This window comes from Paralichthys olivaceus, chromosome 2 (assembly GCF_024713975.1).
Source record: "Paralichthys olivaceus isolate ysfri-2021 chromosome 2, ASM2471397v2, whole genome shotgun sequence".
NCBI classification, from domain to species: Eukaryota; Metazoa; Chordata; class Actinopteri; order Pleuronectiformes; family Paralichthyidae; genus Paralichthys; species Paralichthys olivaceus.
In genome coordinates, this window is record NC_091094.1 from 16,554,548 (window position 1) to 16,578,329 (window position 23,782).

A 23,782-nucleotide genomic window follows, 5' to 3' on the forward strand; every position below is an offset into this window, starting at 1 on the left:
CGGGACCCAGACTGCCACGCGCTGTCGTCTAGTTCTCACGTCAATCAACAGAGAAGGGGCGTGTCGAGCAGAATAGAAACTTACTGAAGAGTCGGTGTCAACGTTTCCAAGAAATGACGTAGTGAAAGTCTGTGACGTGTGTGCGTGCGTGTGCGTGCGTGTGTGTATGAGTGTGTGTGTGTGTGCGGTGGGAACACTGGAACAAAAGGATAAACCACATATTCTACAGTCTTGAATAGATGTATTTCTCTTACCAATTTGATTAGTTTTATTATTATTAGTTTTATTATTATTTGTTGTATTATTATTATTATCTCTAAATGAATATTGCCACGCTGAAAACAAACCTGTGATTTGTTAGCAGAGGGGATGCTTCCAATTAAGACCATGTGGGAAAATGGTTTGAAGAAATTTCTGGTCAAGAAATAGCGCGGTTGTTACAGTTGGAAGTTATATATAAGTATGAGTACATAAATTACAGAATGGTCACAGTCCACCTTTAGTCCTTTTCTATAGACTCCATAGACGCTACAGCTGATCTGCGGAGAAACGCAGCCTGTGAGTCCAGAGAGTTACGGTGGTCTCAATCGATGGGTTGGCGACCCCTGCCATAGAGGAAAAGCATAATCTGGCGAAGCAACAATCCTTGCCAATTATGTTCACATGTTGTCCAACAGATGGCAGCAGACAGCAATTTATTGAATATTTTTCTCATTTATATAGCTTCCTAGAATGTTTTAAATATTACTAATCCATTTCTTAGACTTTGAAACTGAACAGTTCCCCGGTGGTGACTTTGGATGATGAGGGTGAATCTCTTCATATTTATTTCTCTCTCTGTAGGTCTGTGATACCACACAGGGACATTTTAGGGAACTACTCTCCCCCAAGAGCTGATAGATCTCTAGACTAAGGCATAGTCCTTGTAGTGACAGGTAGAGGCATGGAGATTATGGGTTTAGCTCCAGCCCTCCTTTGCAATATACTGGAGATGGTTGGGAGAAAATGCTTTGAATTGCCTTTTACATCACGATCACTGATTTTTCTCTCCGATTGAGGCACAATCCTTGGGTTGAGGCATAATCCTTATGGGTTTAGCTTCATCCAAATGCTTAAATTTACTGGAGATCGGTGGGAAAAGCGTACTATTTCATGGATGTAAGTTCTTTTTATTTTTCGGGTACAACTCCCTGGAGGCTTCAAACTTTTTAATCAATTTCTCCTTGTCTCTCTTTAGCTCTTCAGCTTTTTGTCGGTACATAGCAACACATGCTGTTAATTCCTGAATTGTTTTGCTTTGCTCCTTGATTATCCTCTTGCTCTCTGGAAGCTCCATTAATTTTTCTGCAGGAACCAGCTGTGACATACTGCGCCTCAGCTCCTCATACTGCCTCCCCTTTTCATCTATTAACTCATCCTTCCTCTCCAAGCGCCTGGAACTGTCTCTCAGTAGTTTGTTTTTCATCTCCAGTTGTTTGCTGACCAACGTCCGGAACCTGTTCTCTGGGTATGGTATACAGTCAACATGAAGAGCTTGCCTATTCTGTGTCTCTGTGGTCTTTGGAAGATAGTAGATAGTAGATTTCTTTGTGTTTAGCAATTTAAGATGTTCAGTGTCACAAATTTTCTTTTGTGTGAGCAAAGTATTTCTCTCCTTCTGGAGTCCCTTCACCGCCAACGCGATGACATTGACTTTTTCCTGTAGGAGTGCAAACTGCTCTATCAGTGTGTCTTCCAGGTTCTTGCTCTTCTCTTCCAACAGTAACCATTTGGATTCAAGGCAGTTTCCTGGCTGTTTCAGGGGTTGTCCTCTATACAACCGGCGCAGTTTATAGTCCAAATTGTAAAAATGTCTCAGCTCTGTCTTCCAGGATTGAGCAATGTTCATCGTTTGATGTACAGCTTTCATCATTTCATGTATTTCATTTCTGAGAATATATTCATTGTCAAACGTATTATGAAGCTTAGGTATTACTTGGCCCTTATCTTCTTCTTCTGTGAGATTTTCAGCCATATTGTCTGACAATTTTAACTGTTCATCTTCTGGCTGGGCCAAAAATGTATCCTCATCCGTCTCAACGAACTTGTCAGAAGTGACGTTCTCCATCTTTTCTGTCTACTTTAACGTTTTTACTTCTACTTCTTTGTTTGGTTTAACCAGCATCTACTGATGGTATCTTGATATTTGATAGCTTCTCCTTCTTCTTTGGTCTAGTGGTAGGTGGCAACCTAACAAACAAAGATTAAGCATTGTAATCTCCTCTGAAATCTAACCCTGCAGTGCCTTTATGATCTTTGGCATCATCAAAGGAATGTGTCTGAATAATGGTTAATGGAATAATGGCAAAACATGGTAACCATAGTAACAGCAAGTGCATTTTAAAGGTACAGTGTGTAGAATTTTGTGATATCTAGTGGTAAAGTTTCATGTTGCAGTTGAACACCCCTCACCTCACCCTCTCCTTCCAAACATGACAGAGAACCTGTGGTAGCTTCAGTTGTCATAAAAACTCAAAAGGTGTTTAGTTTGTTCAGTCTGGACTAATGTAAAAAACATGGTAGCCTCTGTAGAGAGGGTCCCCTCCATGTAAATATAAAGTATTTCAATATAAATGGTATTTTCTGGGGTAAGGAAAACTACAATTCATACAATTTAGATGAAACAAACAAGTGAAAACATCATGAGGATTTTTCTACATGCCAATAGTTCCCTTTCACCTAAATCTTACACACTGGATCTTTAAAACAAACATCACCTTAATGTAGGTTGGTATGGTTACTATGGTTTCTTTTTATTGTTCAGACACAAAACCCCTTCCTGTTTTGTGGAACAGTGAGATGAAATATTGGGGGTTGCTCCATCCACCTCTCACCAGTTAAAACGATCAAAGAAGAAGAAGAATGACATTGATTGCCAACCACCAACAAACCAGACACAAAAGAAGAAGTACGATGTTCTGTTCATTTGCTTAACTAGAGGGGAAGAAGAAGAAAATCTGATCCAGTGCATGGCGGTAATGCCCCTAGACGTTGGTTTCCACCTGCCGATAAACCAAACAGAAGAAGAATTCTCAACTATTGCTAATCCAAATGATGTCTACATTGTGCTACCTATGTCCATCAACTTTTGACAAATTCTAATTTGAAATGCAAACAGAAAGACAGGGATTTCTCCTATGATAGTTAGGGAAGGGGGCAGGTGGCTGGAAGATTTGCCCAAAGTCATCAATGGCGAGTGACTTATCAGTTGTATAGTGTACTGTTTGTTTTAAACTTAAATCCTTATGCCTGTGGTGTTGCTCATTTGCATTTGTTCTATTTCCACACCAGCTTGAAAATGCGGGGTCATCAATGTCGATGCTTGCCTCATGATGTTGACATCTATCATTAAAAACAGGCCACATATTCTTAGAATAAACTACCACACTGACAGCAAACTTCACACACACACATTTATTTATAGAAAACATATAGAGTAATATTAAGTTTAGTAACCAGACTTCTATCCCTGCAATTACACCAGAATGTGACTATTGCCTGGTTTTGATGGGAGGAGGACAACAGCAGGAGTGAGGAAGGACACTTAACAGAGGGAACGTGTGAAGGCCGTGTAATGGGGCCATTGATAAAATAACCTGAGAATGAAACTGATAATATCGGGAGAAAAGAACGAGAACCTAAAATGTTAAGGACGTAAATTTACGAGGAAACAAATGTAGGATATTCTCTGAGATTAGCAAATCACAAATTTTCAGACAAAAAAAGAATCTGATATCATCACATGCAGCGTGTGGTCTAATAGAATGGACCTGTTTGTTCAGTTGGACTGGATAATTAGAAAATGGTGATTCTAGCTGAACACAGGTACAAGTGAGGGGAAAATTAATTGTGGGGGTGAGGGAGCAGGAGAGGGCTGAGGACAGAGCAGGAGTGGGCTGGCTGCAGGACGGAGTAGGCTGAACTGTGAGCAAACAGTTCTCAGGGGAGTGGGCTGACGAGGCAGGAGGCCAAGAGAAGACCTTTGGTGATGAGCTGGTTATGGTGAGGTATGAGCGTGAGAGGCAGAGACACACGAGGTAATCCCGAAGCTCAGAGAGATTAAAGGTTATAGGTTACTTGAAGAAAACTACAAATCCCATTTGAATTACCTATAGATATAACCAGAGATCTTCTTGCATCAGTCCAGTTGTAGCTCCCCATGCACATAATCTGATAATGTTGACCTTTTATGATATATTTGTTTAGTTTATTCTTATATTAGTGAGTTTTATCTGCCATGTTTTTCACAGGGAATAGTGTGTTATTGCCCAGCCCACCTGGGGCTGCCCACCTGTGATGCATTGCACAAATGTGGTGAAGAGGTTTTACACGTGATTGGTTTCAATGTTCTACTCAGGAGCAAAAGAAAATCACTTATTCAATTTTTTTAATTTGATAACATTATTGGCCAAATCACCCAGCCCTATCCCCATCCCAGCCCCATATTTTTGCTTTATTTATTTATTTTACCTACAATGGTCCTAATAAGCTGTCATGGACAAGATGAAGACACTATATGTTATAGGCCAGATTCAAAGTCTTGAGGGTTTAAGGGTTTAGCTTCCTGAGACCAGATCTTTAAATGTTGTTGCTTAATGTGATAAATTGTTACAATAGAGAGAGATATTTCCAACAGTTTAAGGCTTACACTTTCTGGGGTTGGACTAAGACTGTTTACAACGGCGGTAATGCAAATGGTAGTCTAATTTTCTACGCAATTTGATTTTGTAGGTTAGATATTCTTAAAAAAACTTGTAATTAAATTAAAACAAGAGACTAAATGAAATTTGCTGCCATTAACTTGTGTCAGAGTGAGGTTTGTGTGCACACTCACACAAACAGAAAAAGCTTTTCCACCCTTTGAAGATGTGATGATGATAATCCACTGAGTCGTACAATACAGTGTAATCTTGTTTTTCATATAATCTAGATTATATTTAATCCAGTAAACAGATTGTGTTACTCTTCAACCATGCCAACTAAAAAACACGGATCCTAATAAACTAATAAAAAATGTCACAGGCTGAGTCACTGATCCCTCACTCTACTGAAAGGTGACGACACCCTCCTCCCAGCTGAACTGGTTCACCAGCAGGTCGTCCTCCTGCTTCATGGTGTTGAGCAGGTACCTGACTCCAGCTTTCACGCCCGTCTTCACCCCTGCACCCAAAGCGTAACCTGCCACCCCAGCAGTGCCCCCTGTGGCGACCATGAGAGCATCTGTGCCCAGGTCGACAGCACTGAGGATGGCTCTCTCCTTGGCCGTTTCGGAGCAGTTCACAGAGGCATAATACACTGCCGTGCCCAGGTTGTAGAGGGTGCTGACTGCAGGGATCCACTCCACCACGTTGTACACGCGCTCCTCACGTTTGTTTGTGCAGCTTCTCTGGGGGCTGCGCCTCATCCGCAGCCCAGAGGGAGCAGGGATGGAGGCATGCTCCTCTTCACTGCAACGACGGATCCAACATTCAGTCCCTGAAGCGTCAGATGGCAGGATACGACTGCTTTTCTTCAACACTGCCTTGTACGTGCCTGGTGTGAGCCGACCACTGCTGGTCACGCCGGCACACAGGGCGCCCAGTCTCTCACAGCTGTTCACAGCCTCCTCCAGTCCGCCTGTGGCTCCCTCCACAGCTGTCCCCACCAGCTTGGTTCTGTTCACCCTGGTCCAACCTTCACAATGTCCCTCCTGCTCAGTGGTTTCCTCTCCCACCATCGCCAGCTGCCCGATGTTGAACATCACAGCCTCTATGCGGCGCCCTGCTTGATCCCTCTCTGAAGATGACATTGCAGATGCAGGTCTCGGTGTAGATGCTGACTTGCTCAACCTCCTCTCTATCAGACCTTGCACCTCCTGCAGGAGTTCCTCTGTATCTGCAACACCCAGCAGGTCATACAGCGTCAGCACCAGGGCCTGTGCCTCCTTGGGGCATCCTGACACCACCAACACAGGAACCAGAGAGAGACCCAGCAGCTCCTGGGGGAACATGGAGGACAGAGGGTCGTTCACGGTGCTGGCAGACATAAGCTCCTCACAGCTGATGTTCTCTTGAGCGTGCAGATGTTCTTGAATCTGCCCCTGAAGCTTCGCCCTCAGACCTGATATGATATGTTTGGCAGACTGGACTCTCTCCCCTTCATGCACAACCACTGGTACAGGATCAGTCTTTTCAGCAGATGATAGACTGAGCTGGAGATGAGATCCCAGGAGAGACTGATGCTCCTGTTTGCCAGTTTCTTCTACCGCTTCATGGAGGTCAGTTTCTGAATGTAACGCGTTCCTCTGAGTCAGAGGCAGTGGCACTCTGCACAGAGCGTGTTCATTTAGCAGGAGCTGGATCACAATCAGCCACTTTGACTTGGAGAACATCATTCCACTGTTGTTGGAGCCACGTCAACAAACTATTGAACAAACCAAAGACATCACAAAATGAGCCACTGTAGGTGTTCAGTGTTCAGTGCATGTCTGAAAGCAGCGCGTGTAGAAGTTTAAATTATAAACAAAAAGAAACATTTAATCAAAGTGAAAACACGATAATAATATCATCAACAACAACAACAATAATAATAATATCAACAACAACAATAATAATAATAATAATAGTATACAAAGGGAGTCAGAGAGAATAATACCTTTGTATTGAATAAACAGTGACTTTGAAGTCATGATGTTTTATGTGCTGTTACTCTAAAGTTAATTCTGCCTAATGTATAACTGAAGAATTCTGAAACAATCTGCTTCAAATCAAGAAACTTAAAATACAAATATCTTTCTAAAAGAATTTCATATCTTAAATTTTAATACAGAGCATTTGTTAAATACGTATCTGTCCCCATTGAGTGAAAAAGCATTTAAGTAGTTTGATATGCAGCCTTGACATTAGGCTGAAATATCTGTGCGTGTCTTCTTTTCCCTCACCAACTACTAGTAAAAATAGAAATGTCCTCCCACCCACAACCTCATAATTTAACTACATCTTTTGATCCCCTGACAGATATTTGTCCTGCACCCACCTTAATGATAAGAGTCCTGCAGTCCAGAGAGCAGCGGTGCAACCAAGATGGCTTCGATGTGTAGGATGCTTTTGGTTTTTGTCTCTGTCCCTTTACCCAAAAAAACATGCATAACGATCTTCTTTCTCTTTACCTCCAATGAGAGTGTTCTGCTCTACACATGACACCCCCCAACCCCCCTCAACCGCCTCCTCTTTTTGGCCTCGTTGCTCAACAGAGAGATCAGGGCATGAATATTGATTCACGTGGGGAAAGTCCATGCGTTCTAAAGCCGTTTTGTTTGTCCTGTCCTGCTATCCAACTAACCCCCCTCCCATCACACACACACACACACACACACACTCTCTCTCTCTCTCCACAGTTGGTAGGTTTTGTCTTTGACCCAAATACTTGAAAGAAATCTCTTCTCATGCCGTGAGCAAATTTTTCTCTTGAACAGCTAACAAGTGAAGTGAAAGAAAAAGGGGGCTATCTGAGGTAAATGCTCCCTTTATAAATAAATATTCCCTTATTTGATATTAAAGCAACATTTGTTGTGCTCTTAAACTTCATTTCAAAATCTATTTACACTCACGACAGAAATGTCAGTTCAAGTCCATCTCTGTGGCATCAGAGCACGGACAAAAGTCAAACTTTGTCCTTCAGGGTCAAATTTGACCACAAACTGAACTTTGGTGTCGATAAATAATATGCAGATAAGGCAGTTCAGCTTGCTCCCACTTCTACTAAACCTCTCTCCCTCTCACCTCCTCTTTACACATACCCTGACACAAAAACAGCTTTCTTCCAGGAGAGTACTCCAGAGTTTATTTTCTCCCCCTCTCTTTAAACTGGAGGGACCAGGCTCATTAATGAACAAATGCTCCATAGAGGCAAAAAAAAGCATTGAAGATTCAAGATAGTAGCACAAAAACATGTTGTAGAATCAAAGTCTTGCATTGCCTATGAGTGTTTTTTCCCTTTCTTTTTTCTTTTCCTTATTTTAACATAATATTCTCTCAAGTTTAGACAAGGCATTAAAGAATTAAAGTATTGTACATCAGCAAAGTAGAGAATGAAAAAAGATTTCATCTTATTTGTTCTTATTCATTCTCCTAAAAGGATAATAATCCCAATTATGGTTTTCTCGTATTTTCCTATCCACATTCAGTAAAAAAAATTTTCGTACAATCCTCATGAAGACTTGTATGATGACATTGAAAAGGGAAGGAAGTAAACTTAACTGTCATTAAACTGTTTGCAAGATAAAACATGAGCAGAAAACAAAAATCAATTATTAATTTTTTCATACCAACAGTGACTGAAATAAATGTGTAATGTGAAAGCCATCACTTTTAAAGATATACCCACAGAAGAGTATCACCCTTAACATTTCTTTTTTTAATTTGTAGCTTTTTTTCAGCTCATTTTTCTGGTTTGGTTCCGTCTCACTGCTCCTGAAACATAATTTTTTGACCACAAAAGGCTTCTCAGGGTTTTCTTGAGGATAAGTAAAAAAACATTTCATGTGCACAAACTGTGAACAGGACACAAAGTGAATTTTATTCACATGCTTCATCTTTTTGGCGTAGAAACCAGATAATTCCTTTTATTTCACAACAATCAGAGGTAGACAATAATAAAATGGTTTTTTTGGTTTATGAGTGTGATTGGGGGAAAAAAAATGCAGAATCGGGAATGAATCGGGTCACTGTAACCTTTGACACCAGACTGTGAAGTCATGAAGACCGTGGTGTCTGGGATCTGCTTAATGTAAACTCCTCTCACTGGAATTTGTCATTCAGAGAGGAGACTGACCATGTGAACATGTCCAATAATTTTATCTTTTAAAAATCGCATCAGATTATTGTTAAGTTTAGATATAGAATGTTGCTGCTAAATGAAGGTTGTGGTTTTAAATTATTCCTAATGAGACAGAGAATGACAAACACTTGATAAAACATTTTTAAAGCAATTAGGTTGTATACCTCCTCACTGTGCTAACACAATGCATAAGCATTACATCCATATATATTGAACCTTATATTGCTATTGATAAAAATTTTACTGCCTTATTGATGTTGATTTATTGACCAGCCAAAGCTGAGCAGATGATGAGGGAAGGATGGACAAAAAAAACTTGAGGAGGCGCAAACGCTGACCTTGCTCTTTAGAAGGAGATGCTTCTCTTTCACTGTCCCCTGCTGGAGACGGAGGAGTCGAACCATTGAGGAAAGGAAGTCTGACTAACAGCTGCAGGACCTCAGCTACAAAGAACCAGATAATAAAGCACAAACCTGATTTTTACCTCAATTAAAATCATCAGGCCTGCATGACATTCATACATGGATACAAACATTTTGTTTGTTGAATGAGATAAAACCTGCTTTCTGTTCTCACCTGTTTCATCCAACAAGATTTGATATAAGGAAGCAGCCTATTGGGCTTCGCTTAATTAATAATCTGTAAAATCACACCAGACTGGCCGGTGTGTGATTCATAAAATATGAGGGTTAATTATAGCACTGTTTACATCTTTTACATTCATCTCTGTAGGGAACTGAATATAATTTACACCAATTTTTTGTTCGGGAATAAGCCCCCAGAGTCCAATCAGAAATCCTCAGAGTTGCGGTTTGATTAACCATCAGAGAATAAGTGCGTGATTCACAACCACACTGATCATCCCACTGCAATTATCGCCTGAATCCTCGCCGAACATAAATAGATAAAGAATTTACCAATCCCCATTAGTGTCTGTGTTTATATCTTAACTTTTTATTGTAATCAAACATTGTCAATGTTTTGAGAAATTATACTGATACAGTATGGCACAACAAAGCTCAAAGACTCTTTACAGGATTACAACAAAAAATAAAGGCAGATAAAAACAAATAACTAGAAATATAAGATACACGTCAAAACATTGCACATACACTCTCCGGCCACTTTATTAGGCACACCTGTTCAATTGCTTCTTCAAATAGCTAATCAGCCAGTCACATGGCAGCAACTCAATGCATTTAGGCATCTAGACGTGGTGAAGACGACTTGCTGAAGTTCAAACCGAGCATCGGAATGGGGAAGAAAGGGGATTTAAGTGACTTTGAACATGACATGGTACTTGGTGCCAGACGGGCTGGTCTGAGTATTTCAAGAACTGCTGATCTACTGGGATTTTCACTCACAACCATCTCTGGGGTTTACAGAGAATGGACCGAAAAAGAGAAAATATCCAGTGAGCGGCAGTTGTGTGGGTGAAAATGCCCTGATGATGTCAGAGGTCAGAGAAGAATGGGCAGAGTGGTTCGAGATGATAGAAAGGCAACAGTAACTCACATAACCGCTCGTTACAACCAAGGCATGCAGAATACCATCTCTGAACGCACAACACGTCGAACCTTGAAGCAGATGGGCTACAGCAGCAGAAGACCACACCGGGTGCCACTCCTGTCGGCTAAGAACAGGAAACTGAGGCTACAATTCACAGGCTCACCAAAATTGGACAATTGAAGATTGGTAAAACGTTGCCTGGTCTGATTTCAGCTGTGACATTCAGATGTAGGGTCAGAGTTTGGTGTAAACAACATGAAAGCATGGATCCATCCTGCCTTATATCAACGGTTCAGGCCGGTGGTGGTGGTGTAATGGTGTGAGGATATTTTCTTGGCACACTTTGGGCCCCTTAGTACCAGCTGAGCATCGTTTAAACACCATGGCCTACCTGAGTATTGTTAAATGGTAAATGGTTTGTATTTATAAAGAGCTTTTCTAGTCTGTATGATCACTCAAAGTGCTTTACACTACAGTTTGCCATTCACCCATTCACACACACATTCATACAGTACATCTATTATTACTTTTTTAGTTCTATGGGGAAATTCGGGGTTCAGCATCTTGCCCAAGGACACCTCAGCATGCAGATTGGAAGACCGGGGATCGAACTGACGACCGCTGTACCCCTCAGCCACAGCCGCTTGTTGTTGCTGACCATGTCCATCCCTTTATGACCACAGTGTACCCATCTTCTGATGGCTACTTCCAGCAGGATAATGCCACATGTCACAAAGCTCACATCATCTCAAACTGGTTTCTTGAACATGACAATGAGTTCACTGTGCTCCAATGGCCTCCACAGTCTCCAGATCTCAATCCAATAGAGCACCTTTAGGATGTGGTTATGCATTATGGATGTGCAGCCGACAAATCTGCAGCAACTGCAAGATGCTATCATGTCAATATGGACCAAAATCTCTGAGGAATGTTTCCAACACCTTGATGAATCTATGAAGAATTACGGCAGTTCTGAAGGCAAAAGGGGGTCCAACCCAGTACTAGCAAAGTGTACCTAATAAAGTGGCCGGTGAGTGTAGTTCTGAAAAGGGGTTTTGAGTAGTGTTTTGAATGAGGACGGCTCAATGCAGTCTCAGAGAAAAAAAACATAATGTAACATTAAAAAAATAAAATCAGCATATAAATTCAGAGTTCTCCATACAGCATTACACAATGTGGTGTTAATCAGGGATGAAAAGTAAATAAAGGAGGAGACTGACAGAAGCAGATTGTCTGGTAGATTAGATAAACTCACAAAATGTACAGATTATAAAATATAGAATTTACACAGTATCAACTGCCAACTTTTTCAGTAATTCCAAGTATGTAGTGTTGTATGAGAGTCTTTAGTTTTGTGAGACAGACCCAGGTTAGCAGGTCCCCATCTGTTTCCAGTCTTCATTATAAGCAAGTATATCCTCATTGTGGCTGTGGGTTCATAATGGAAAAAATGTGGGAGTAGCATCAATCTTCCCCTCTGTACAAGGAGAATAAATGGCTTGTTTAAATGTAGCAAAGCATAACATGTTACCACTGCTTTAGATACACTGAGTACAAAACACAGTATTACTCTTTAAAACACGGTGAAATAAAACTTCCCAAATTCAAAATGCTCATGTATGAGTACTTCTGAGTAGTACCTTAGAAAATGTACATAAACCAGATTGAGCTTCTCTTGTGCAAATTTGTAAATTTGAAATTGTGTAAATTTCATCTCTGACTACAGGATGCTGTCTCCAAACAGACATTTCCAATCTGCGTGTAAAGTACAATTCAGTCCCTGCAGACATGTCAATTAAACTCAAGGTTCAACAGACAGTGTGGGAGTTATTTGGCTCGCTGCGCTGACACACCAGCCAGTCAGAGAACAGACAGAGCTGCAATATACGCTGGCAGGACTTTTTGCAGTTCCCAAGTCAAGTTAACTCATAGAAGCACATGACACACCCAATTTCTCCTGGGACATATACGCACACACCCTGCTGAGAATATAAAATTACATGCATCTCACAAGGCAGCTCGGATGAAGATGCAAACCATGATTTGATCATGTACAGTGTTTCCTACAGCGTAATTATCTGGGTCTGGGCAGTAATCAAGCCCACACAGGCAAAATGTCATTTACACAAACTCACAAAGATTGCTGACCAATGAAGTGGCGCCACTGTAAAAATTGTGTCTACAAACCAGTCAACACAAATTCATTCTAAGGAAGATTAAAATGCTCCGTTTTTGTTGAAATTGTTTTAGAGAAGTACTGATTAGATTGTTATGGTTATTCTGGAGGCTGCAGCTTGTGGAGTTGTTGAAACACTTGTTTTCATTATTTTGAGCCATTCGTTTATTTCAATGTCATCTCTCTGTACTGATGTGAAAGATACGTGTGAACACCAGATTTGTGGGTTCACATACAAACTTAATACATACACACAAAAATAGACAAAGGAATATATTGTTAAGTTGTTGAAATCAACTTTAAAGATAATGGTGGTAGAGTGTAGCTTCAGTTCCTTATTTTAGGCCCTTGTTAATATACAGATATCTTTTTGTGCACCATTTTGGCCTATAACGTACAAAGTTAGGGTAAGGGGCTAGGGATTACATTATGCGAATCAGTGTCCTCACTAGGACAGCTGTACAAATGCACTTGTGTGTGTGTGTGTGTGCGCATGTCTATCTATAGTTGGCCAATTTGGTTCAATACCATCATTGTGAGGACATTTTGACTGGTCCTCACAAATTAAATAGGCCTTTTGAGGGTTAAGACTTGGTTTTAGGGTTAAATTAGAGTTAGGTTAGGGTAAGGGGCTATGCATTATGTCAATTAGTGTCCTCATAACTATAGAGAGACACGCATTTGTTTGTGTGTTTATGTGTGTGTGTGTATGTTGGGGGTTCAGGCGGTGGGTGGTGCTCTAATTGGATTACAAATGAGCTGAAGAACTATAATAATTGGGTTGAGAGGCTGCTGAGCAGACACTTGTATGCTGAGGACAAAGAGCAGCTTCATTACAGAATCAACCTGTTGGATCAGATCAAGATTTCAAATGGCCATTAACAGGTAAGACTTTGTGTTACTTTTTACATTATGATGTTAAATGACTTTTAACTCCTTCTTGACATTTTGTAAAGAAATGTTTATTGCATGAATGAATAAACTAATTGATGGGGGGGGGGGCTTCTTTACAAAGCCATCTTCACAGACATATATACACATATACGTATGTATATACACACACACATCTATAGCTATCTATATATATTTCATACTGCTTCAGATTACAGTGTCTGTGGTCATGTCAGAATGAGATGACAAAATAAATATTCAGTTTGATTCAAACTAATTATTTTAGTTTGTTGATTTCCACAGAAAATTCCTTGAATGATTAGCTCTATTTAATTAATATATGTGGAATTTTAATGCTTCTGTTGAAAAATTGCCCAATTTTGCAACACTTTAATGCTCCAGACTAGCTTATCATTCAATTAAAACTGACCGCCTCTGTTTTTGTTTTTTACGTATACAGCCTGATAAAACTACCAAATGAATTACTGATCAAAGAATCAAAGAAACACTTTAAGAGAGTACTCACATTATATACCACCCAATCTGAAAATCATTTACATTTGTATCTAGAGTTTAATAAGTACACAGTGCTAAAACGAATTCAGTCCAATTCAACAGCCCTTTCTTCAATTAGGTTGTTCAGTGTTTGCTGAAACTGTGCAATAGCTATATATCAATCATTGTTGAACATTGTTGAATCAGAGTTGTTGAACTGCATTGCATTATACAGAGAAGCTTCTGTTTTTGAGCTTATAGCTTACTGATACAAATGAGGCAGACGAAATATTTCAAAACCAAGTATTTCTCCGTGTTCAACTGTGAATTCCAGATGCTACTTCACACGGAGGTTAATATAAAGATCAGGAGGCACTCCCTTAGCCTCACGTCACCACACAATGTGACAAAGGAAACATTTGTGAATTTAAATGTTTTACAAGCTGCAGACATTTTACAGTGTTATTTGATTGCAGCTTACAAATCAAATAACACAAACGATCCAATCCACTGTGTTCTGCCATCCATCACATCTCTCAAAAATATTCTCTCTCGAAATTGTCACAAACTCCCAGTCTGGTTATTATCTGTACCTTTTCTGCCTCAAAATGAATGCACTAGTTCTTATTGCAGAGGGATGGAGAGAACTCCAATCTGCTGCACCTTTGCTTCACTGGTCGCTCTGCTCGTCCTCCTCTTTCTTCCTGTGAGGTCTTGGTGTAAGGAAGACAACTATAGATCACTTTCAGAGGTGCTGTATGTCCAACAAGGCTAGAATTACACAAACAAGTGAGTTACTGTACATCCACATTTTCAGACCTGATCTCACAGCTGGCACCTTGTCTTTCAGGCTAACACAGAGTGCTGTAAGGACGTAAGGAGGTTTGATGACATCGATTATGACAGCTTTGTGAGTCTGATGGGAAGGAGAAGTACCACTCAAACAAACGGTGAGTTAGTTGTACAGTAAAAACATCCACAAACACTTTCACAATGAAATGATTTATCCTCCTCTAACATGCAACTCCTTTTACAGGGCAAAGAAATGCCCCAATGTCAAGAAAAAGTAAGAAGCTCAAGTTTAATTCAGTGATTAACCAATACCTGATTGATCAATCACTTACTGCACTTTCAAAAACACACCCAGGATGGATAGATGGATGGACAGTATTGATACAGATGGATGGTATAAAAATAAAATCTGTGGTCTTCTCATGCAGGATCACACATGGATCACATCCTGGCTGATCTGCTGTTGCGGAGGACAAGTGAGTGACTTCAGTAACACTGACAGCAGCTCATACAAACATCTAGTATTTTACACAATTTCCCTGTGTTGTTGGATTTTAATGGGAAATTGCATATTTGATATACACATTGTGTTTTTATCAATGCATTCACCTGCCATAGGCTTTAATCTACAGAACGTGGAGGTAGATGGGAAAGAAGTGTGTACATGCCAACATCAATATTTGTGTCCAAACTGTACATCCCACAGCTTCATGCTGTAGTGTTTGTATTAAGAAGTAGTTGACTGTGTAGTGACAGAGTGGAGGTAAACTAATTGTTTCCCTTGTAAGCCACAGGAAATGAATGTCAGTGTACACACAAGTCTTTACAGAAGAGCAGAGGCTGACTCTCCAATCACGAGAGGCAGAGGTGATTAAACTGAAACCTGCATCCTTCCTGAAATTAGAGAAAAATAGTTGCTGCTTCATCTTTTGACCAATTTTGTTCTTCCTACTCAGGTTCCAATTGTCTCGAATGAAGATGTCGCAGCTCCACCATTTTACCTTCAGTCTCTCACACTGCTTACAACAGCTACTGTATAAACAGAGGGCATGTATTTATGTTATTTAACCAAAGAAGCGACAAAAAAAATGTTAACCATCTGCACTAGCAAATGTTAAACAAGACAAGATGTACAATAAAATATGAATTTATTTATAGTGATTAAAGTACCATTCACAGAAAACCTCCCCGCACATGTGTGCTCAAACACTCACACAAAGTAAAGACAAGCAACACACACTAATGAGTACTGACTCAGTTCAGACGTCAATATAAACATAAAGACATTTCAAATAAAAATACTGTACTGTACAACTTTCCCTTGATAAAATCGTATGGGCAGGAAGATATAAGTCTACTGATGGTGATGCAACAAAAAGTGTCATTTGTCAAAATCAGCCCAAATTTTTTTATTTCACTAGGAAAAAAGGGTGTCTATAATTTCTAGAGCCCAATATATCAGTTGGTCGGTCTACAAATATTGCACATGTGAACCTTTTGCAGGCATATTGGTATTTAAAAATTTGATGTAAAAATATATTTTCAAATTAATTTATAGTTATAATAAAGTTTATGGTTAAACACGAAATTATGTGTTATAAGGTATTGATAATGACATTGTTTACACTATTTGTATTGGTCACCAAAAATCCTTATCAGTCAGGATCCAACAATAAAAAAAAAGTGCTGATTTGGTGAAAACTGGATTTTTCCTTTTCAAATACTGAACTTGCTCTGTGCACATGTACTGAAGGAAACTGGTTATGAACACAGAAAAAAGTGCAGGCTTTAGTTACATTATACATGTGTAACCTCGAGGCAAATCTAAAGGTTTAACTGGTGTAAGAAAAAAAAATTTTTTTTAAAACACACCAAAAAGCCCCCATAACACTCAAATGCATTTTCACATAAAACTTAATCCTGCCTGATTCCTGAAGCCATTCTGTATTTTCATACTATATTCTTCTATATTTGGTAATTAATGAATCTCCTGCCATAACATTAATCTTTGTTTGGCTACAAAGTTGTAAAGAAATTAGCAAGGATAATTTCTTAATATATGCAATGTAAGAAAAGAAGAAGCTCTGTCCCACCCCACCCAGCATTTACAAAATACTCATTGCTGAAAGTACATTTGTATAAAAGACATAACTCTTGCTTATTAAGTCATGAACAACTAGTCAGCCACTGGCAAAGGCCATGCTCTCTACATTGGAAGGATTCAATAAGCTGAAAGTTGTCACTCTCATTATGGTCATGTCACAGTGCAAAGTCACGTGTTCAGCTGTTGGCTCATACAATCTCAATTTACAAGGCACAAGCTAATGAGTCCACCAGGAGATACAGGGAAGTATGAAGTGCTGATCCAGAGACAGTTTCAGGAAGAACAAATAGAAAACCATGTGCTACAGATGGGTAAGAAGGAAAGGAAGTTGGTTTACGGATGCCGAGGGCTGCAGTCTCCCACTCGACTTTTCCACACACAGCCTCATCCAATAAATATCTAATTAGTTGGACAATTGCCGTTGGGGTGCACTGTGGCCAATTTAATCAATCTGGAGATAAAATGCAGGGTTTCATTCACTCAAGACTAATGGATTGGTTAATGGAAGATTTTCTTTGGTTGACTACAGCCCACTGACTTCCTGCTCCTCCAGCTGAAGGTGTGTCTAACAACCATAGCTGGATCCCAGACCAAATAAAAGATGGCTGTGATGAATGAACATATAAAACACCAGTTATAAAGACTACAGGGAAGCACCAACATTCACTGCATTAACTCCAAGAAGTGTTCACAAATAACAGCGTGTCTGTCCGTCCTCAGTCTGGTTTCATCCCAGAGGAAAATCTTTGGCTCGACTGTTAAGAAGACTGATCACTTAAAGCATCGTGGTCACATAAATGCATCTCTATGTTAGCAATAAACAGATAGAACGGACTCCAAAAACCTTGCTAATGAAATGTATTTTGGGTTGGGCTTTTTTTCTACAGATCATTTTGAGGATAATTGTGATAGATCAGCTAAATAAATGTGATAACACAAATTGTTATTATCTATAGGACAAAAACACTTTTACTGCACTTTCACATGAACTAATAGGAAACTGTATTCACCTTAAAGTCTGTAAAACACCTAAAACGATTGACTAGTGGCTCAATGTGCAATTATTCTTGATAATCCATTAATTGTCTTTTTCCCCCAAACAAAAACATGAAATATCACCTTGGTCCAGCTTCTTGCATATTAGGATTAGCTGCTTTTCCCCCCTGTGATAGTTACTTAATCATTTTTGGGGTTTTCAGGAACACACACTTTTCATTTAAAATATTTTGTAATTTTTTACTATTTTATAACATTTGACATTTTCAAAGCAAACATAATGTGTTTTTTATGGTAAAGAGAATTACCATTAGTTGCAACCCAGGTCATTTCAATAAAACTTTAAATCTTTTTTTTTAAATGAAACAAGACTTTTTTCATTAAGTTAATTTTCCAAAAGCTTAATATAAATTAAATGGGACTTTCAGAATGGCACCACAACATTTCAACAAATAAAATTGTTATATTCCTTTACAAGGAACATGGATGTAACATTACAATTACACTGAAGTATGATAGAAAATACTAGAATCAAATTTGGAAGTCAGAAAGCTGGTTCTCAGAACAAATACAATATCATCTATGATATCTATTATTGAGTGAACGGAGATTGACAGATTTTAATTTTGTTCAATTATCAGAAAATGAATGAAGTAGCTCCACACCTCACCTCTTAGTCACTTGTTTCAGTTCAAGACACAATCTGTTTTCATCAGCAGGCACATAGTTCTCTGTGTGAACTGAGGGCCATCTACTTCATTGTGTCAAGACGAGAGTGGTAGATCAGGTTTTGGTGGTTTTGCAGCAGTCAAGAAAGGGATCAGATGAAACGTGCCTCTGGGAAATAATTATTGATTGATGCAGATTTAAAAAGTGCTTTAGTTAGTTTTCAAATGATCATAACCTACAGCAAGCTGCTTTCAACTTGAAAATTGTACAAACCATCTTACAAATCTGGAAAAATAAGGGCCTAAAATGCAGTCGCAAGTTGAAGTTAGTAGCAGTCCTTCAGCTCAAGACACTTCAGATCAAAGTGGACAGTTGGTTCTACTTTAGTAGAAATATGAGCCAAGATTATCAGAATGAATGAATAAGCAAAGATTAAAAACACAAAATTCTGTCTCTTCCTAATGAAAATGTTCCCTTCACACACCCACAGAGTCCTACTGCTGTTTGTCCTCTGGTACAATGGGAGGCTCTTTACCAGTCCCAGGATGTTGATCTTCATCCTGTCTCTTATCCGTCTTGGATGGATCCACACCCTCTCCTTGCCCTTTCACCTGAGGAACCGCCTCTTTTTGTCCTTCTGCAGCCGAACCTGAATGCTCAATACTATAGCGCTTTGGGGCGGGGGGCTGGTAACGGTGTCTATAGCCGAAGGCACGCAGGTGATAGGTGTAGTACTCCAATAAATACATTTGTGAACCATCAACATAGTGGAAAGACACAGACAAGTCTGAGCAGCAGAATGGACCCTGAAAAAATAAACAAAAAACAGTATTTGGTTATGCAACATTACAGACGCGTCCACATTTTCAATCTACACAAATCAAATCTCTAATCAAACAGCTGAATGAATGTTTCTCTATACCATCTAATTGGATCGGATAAAACCGTCGTCTCAGTTGAGGAAGTTTAAAGCCCATCTGTGTAATTCTTGTGGATGTAACAATAGCAATATAAAAGACTTTTGTAAGAGCATGATAGCTCAACAAAGTCTGGTGGTTTTCACATGTAATGTCTTTTTCTGACTTTCATATTTATCAGAAAATAAGGTTGTTTTGCCAGCAACTGAAATAAACACAAACTGTCCAGTTTCAATCCACAAATATTTAGCGGTGACACACTCTGACTGTCATGTCATATTTCACTGTGCTCGGCTCAAACAAAATGCGTATCTCCAGGGTGCACCTGTCACAAGGTGATAATTACAGAAATTGTTTTCAGAATATAGAACCATGCATCCAACCGATGAACATGCCACTTCTGTCGATCTAGTTTCACCACTGACTGTGTAAAGGAGATTTGCCATTCTAACCTGACAGCCTCCAATATTGACAAACAAGTTGCTTCACTTGCCTCTATGATTGGGTAGTAGCAGTAGCTCCAATACCAGAAGCTCTTGGGGAACTTGTATGTGAGGTGCTGCTCCGGAACAAAGGGGTGAAATGTCTCCCTGTGCGCAGTATCTCTGGCGTCTCCCGCCAGCACCCCGACTTTCTCCATGCATTGTCCCATTGCCAGGTCCTCTACAGAGGTAGTGTGAGTGCACTGTTTGGTTTTAAAACCTTCTACAAATCGCCGCAGAGCCTCTCTGCTCAGCACATACCCTGCTCCACCACTCATGTAGCCCTGCTTGGCGTAGGGCTTGAACCGTCGGCCAAAGTAAATCGGCTCGTCCGGCGTGTGGTTCGCAAGAACCCACCGCAAGTTGTCTACAATCACGTAGGTGTCATCGTCTGCCTTGAGGAACCAATCTGCCTCGTGGCTGTGATGCTCATAGGCGTAATGGAAGGCCCGGATTGTTTTCCAGTAGAGCTGATCCCGACCTTCCTCTGTACCTAATCCCACAGTGGGGAAGTTGGGGTCAGCCACGGAGCTCATGAAGACCACCACATTGCAGTGACGGCTCCACGTGGTCTTCACATGTCGAGCCTTTTTCTCCAAGTTGTTTGGTGCGGTCATCACCCAGCAAAGAATCCGCACCTTTTTGTACAGCTCATCAGCAATGTGGCCATCCTCACCTGGTAAACAGATAAAAACATAAACATCACACATTTAAGTAAATTCTTTAGAGTCAATGTTCATTAAGAGCATTTGAACAAACACTAGTACACTCATACCCTGGAGTGCATTAGTTATAAAATCTAATAAAATCCCATTGCAAGTGCACATGAGGGTTGGACAGTTTTCTCTATTGTCAGGATTTCCATAATTCTTCTTTTATCAGACCAACAGATCAAAAAACAAATCTATCAATGATATAAAAAGAGAAGCAGTGATTCACAGCAGGTGCATCAGCACATTTGCACTCTGTGCAACATACTTGGGGAAGATATTTTTCTGTATCCGTGGTTAATCAGAAAACAAGTCCACATGTAGTAACCTGGCTACTGTAAAGGTGTGTGCATATGCAGCATGACTACGTCTTTTTCATCCACAACTCAAACATGTTTGGTAACCACGCCTTGGTTTAACTGTAGTGTACACAGTCACCATAAATTATTTTAATATTTAAACTTTCCAATGGTGGAAATTAGCTGATGATTCAGACATCTAGAGAATATTGTTGTTAGTTTCAGCAGGAGAAAACGGGGCGACTGCAGAAATCAGGTTTTTCAAGTTAAAGGACATTCTTAACTGATTGGATGACTGGATAATCCTGTATGCTATTCACAGTATACCCAGTTACTTTCAGTGCACTTTAATGCATATATATTCAGCATGATAAATAAAAATCAGTGTGAAAGCACACTGCGGCTGGGAGCAAAAAACAAATCCCTAAAATAAGACAAGTTGCAGAGATGATGAAGAGACATAAGGTACGATGTAGTCCAGCAGGGGACAGTGAAGGAGCAGCATCTCCTTTTGACAAGCAAAGCCAGTGTTTACCCCCTCATTTCTATTTACTTTCCTCCTTTTGTCAACTTGTAGGAAGTGAGGGAAGAAAAAAAGGACAATGAATGAGAGGAGGTGGAGATGAACATACAAGAAAGTTGCCAACTTAATTACTGATTACAAATTACTCTGTGGTCTCTTTTGTCTCACTAATGGATTTATTTCTTGATTCAGGATTCCACACAAAAATAGGGATCATATTATCTGCTCAACTAGGGCTGGGCAATAAAATAATTAAAATAATAATTATTACAATTGAATTTGAATCAATAGCAGTAGAACTAAAAGGTTTAAATACATATCAATATAATGCTTACGCATTGTGTCAGCACAGTGAGGCTTGTTCTACTTCAGATTTAGAAAATGTTTTCCTGCAAACTTTGTGATTCTCTGCTCATAAAAAGTTTCAAACCATCATCAAGCCTTCCCACGAACATCTTTTGGATCGAGGCATATTTAGAAGCAGTACCTTTGTGATGAGGGTGCTTCAGGTTGAACAGAGCAGACCTCTCCTTCTTCCATATCTTCCTCTCTTCCTCCAGCTCCTGCTGATAGTCACTGCGTGCGTTGAAAGCTATGGCCTGCCTCTCAAACCAGACCTGCCCTAGAAACATGTACAGTATGAAGGTCCCGACCACAAACCCCGCAACGAAGAAGAATCTGGATCCGAGGGTCTTCATGCTGGATCGGGTGTCTCGCTGTCAGCTGATCAACTCGGCAGGTGCTGGATTCGAGAGTGGAGGAGAAACATGGACACACGGTTCACTCCGAGCGCATCAAGACTGAAACAGGAAACTTTCAGACCTGACGTAGCAGTGTGAAGGTGAGCGGCTGGCGTGTGTCACTTCCCTGTGTTTAAGGTGTGGTTTCACTCACCAGCAGCAGCGCAGACACCATAGCAGCTTCACTGTCCGCTACTCCATCTTCCAGAGAGACGCCAACTTTCACAGGGAAACGCTGAGTTCGTTTCTTTTTGACGCAGCAGTTTCTTTTTCATCTAAACGGAAACTTAGCTCAGCTAGCCTGTTGCTAACGCTCACCGTGGTAAACAGAGAGCGAGCTAGCCCCAAACAGCCGCGCAATAAAAGCCAGGACGGATGGAGCTAAATCATAACGCCAGGCGTCAGCGGCCCCTCGGTCATGTGTTGGGCAGCGGGCGTTAGTCAACACGGAAGTCCATTGTTTCCTCGACGCTGCTAACGTTAACTTCAGTGCTAAGTTAGCGGGGAGCTTTCCCGTCGTGATAACGGAGCGAACGGAAGTGTCACAAAGTTTCCTGACCGACTGGGATGGACGAGGTTGATGTTGACCGCGACAACTCATCTAGTTTGAGGAGAACAACGTGAGAGCCGACAGCGCGAGATAACACCACCGTTACACAAACAAACACACACACAAACACACACACACACAACTTCTCCTGGCTGCAGGACCGGAGCCACCGCTTCCGCTTACTCTTTCAAAATAAAAGCGCAAAACAGACACGTGTACACGCTGCCTCGGTATAGTCCGATGTGGGACTTTTCATTATTATTCCCAGACACCTAGCAAGCAACCTGTACGTGTGTGATACAGTCTATGGTGATGACCATACAGTCTGTGTTGATGGCAACATGTGGTATCACTCACACAGGCCTAAATGATCCCCTCATGAAAACCACATTTAAAGTGATTTGAATTTTGATCTGCACACTAGTATTTTATGATTTGTTTTGTCTTGTCTACCTGCTTTTTAAGTGCTATAATAAAAAATATTATTGTTGTTGTTGTTACTATTACTCTCTGTGTCTCTGTACACTGTTTTAATATGCAGAGCTACAATGGAGGGATAGTCACCAGTCCCCCTTTAAAGGGATAGTTTACCCCAAAATGAAAATTCACTCACTATCTACTCACCACTATGCCGATGGAGGCAGAAGTGTTTGAGTCACAAAACACTTCTGGAGTTTCAGGGGGGAAAACAGTGCTGCCGCCAAATCCAACACAATCGAAGTAAATCGTGACCACTTCTTCAAATGTAAAAAAACATGCCTCCATACTGCTCCTGTGCTGTCATCCAAGTGTCCGTAAGCCCTGACATTGAATACTCCAAAAATTTATGAAAAATTAAAAGAGAATTTGTTTTAATATCCAATGGTTGTGGGGGAGGGTTAACTGTTTACTGACTAACTCATAACACCACATAATAATTGTAGATGTCAGTCTACACTAATGAACTGCCTTCAACCTTTTTTACCAGCACTGAAGTACAATTTCAAATAAACTGTTAACACATCCACACCCAGTTGTTATCTCAGTTTGAGTAAATAACACTTGGACTTTGTCCTTACAGGTCTGAGGGAAGG

At 40.2% G+C, this 23,782-nt stretch overlaps 3 protein-coding genes across 3 annotated transcripts; 1 reads left to right on the forward strand and 2 right to left on the reverse strand.

The window, feature by feature from the left end:
* Positions 1 to 3,438: 3,438 nt before the first annotated feature.
* apof (apolipoprotein F) lies at positions 3,439 to 7,193 on the reverse strand. The gene is made up of 2 exons (XM_020086394.2): positions 7,054 to 7,193; positions 3,439 to 6,441 (listed from the first exon to the last, which is right to left on the reverse strand). The coding sequence occupies exon 2, from the start codon at positions 6,410 to 6,412 to the stop codon at positions 5,084 to 5,086; it is 1,329 nt and encodes a 442-aa protein (XP_019941953.1). The 5' UTR covers positions 6,413 to 6,441; positions 7,054 to 7,193; the 3' UTR covers positions 3,439 to 5,083.
* Positions 7,194 to 13,223: 6,030 nt separating this feature from the next.
* Positions 13,224 to 15,813, forward strand: tac3b (tachykinin precursor 3b). Its single transcript, XM_069516849.1, has 7 exons — positions 13,224 to 13,426; positions 14,561 to 14,678; positions 14,778 to 14,877; positions 14,964 to 14,993; positions 15,148 to 15,195; positions 15,508 to 15,586; positions 15,676 to 15,813. Exons 1-6 carry the CDS (start codon positions 13,350 to 13,352, stop codon positions 15,561 to 15,563), a joined length of 429 nt encoding a protein of 142 aa, XP_069372950.1. The 5' UTR covers positions 13,224 to 13,349; the 3' UTR covers positions 15,564 to 15,586; positions 15,676 to 15,813.
* Positions 15,814 to 15,850: 37 nt separating this feature from the next.
* Positions 15,851 to 23,730, reverse strand: c1galt1lb (core 1 synthase, glycoprotein-N-acetylgalactosamine 3-beta-galactosyltransferase 1, like b). Its single transcript, XM_020086671.2, has 4 exons — positions 22,314 to 23,730; positions 21,907 to 22,161; positions 19,899 to 20,563; positions 15,851 to 19,294 (listed from the first exon to the last, which is right to left on the reverse strand). Exons 2-4 carry the CDS (start codon positions 22,115 to 22,117, stop codon positions 18,983 to 18,985), a joined length of 1,188 nt encoding a protein of 395 aa, XP_019942230.1. The 5' UTR covers positions 22,118 to 22,161; positions 22,314 to 23,730; the 3' UTR covers positions 15,851 to 18,982.
* Positions 23,731 to 23,782: the final 52 nt, after the last annotated feature.

Excerpts from the sequence above, each read along its gene's own strand:
- apof (XM_020086394.2), bottom strand. The coding sequence starts at position 6,412 with ATGATGTTCTCCAAGTCAAAGTGGCTGATTGTGATCCAGCTCCTGCTA.
- c1galt1lb (XM_020086671.2), bottom strand. The coding sequence starts at position 22,117 with ATGAAGACCCTCGGATCCAGATTCTTCTTCGTTGCGGGGTTTGTGGTC. Across the intron at positions 20,564-21,906 it reads GAAGCACCCTCATCACAAAG|GTGAGGATGGCCACATTGCT; the intron begins GTACTGCTTCTA and ends TCTGTTTACCAG. Across the intron at positions 19,295-19,898 it reads GCTACTACCCAATCATAGAG|GGTCCATTCTGCTGCTCAGA; the intron begins GCAAGTGAAGCA and ends TTATTTTTTCAG.
- tac3b (XM_069516849.1), top strand. The coding sequence starts at position 13,350 with ATGCTGAGGACAAAGAGCAGCTTCATTACAGAATCAACCTGTTGGATC. Across the intron at positions 14,878-14,963 it reads AAGTACCACTCAAACAAACG|GGCAAAGAAATGCCCCAATG; the intron begins GTGAGTTAGTTG and ends CTCCTTTTACAG. Across the intron at positions 15,196-15,507 it reads TCTGCTGTTGCGGAGGACAA|CCACAGGAAATGAATGTCAG; the intron begins GTGAGTGACTTC and ends TTCCCTTGTAAG.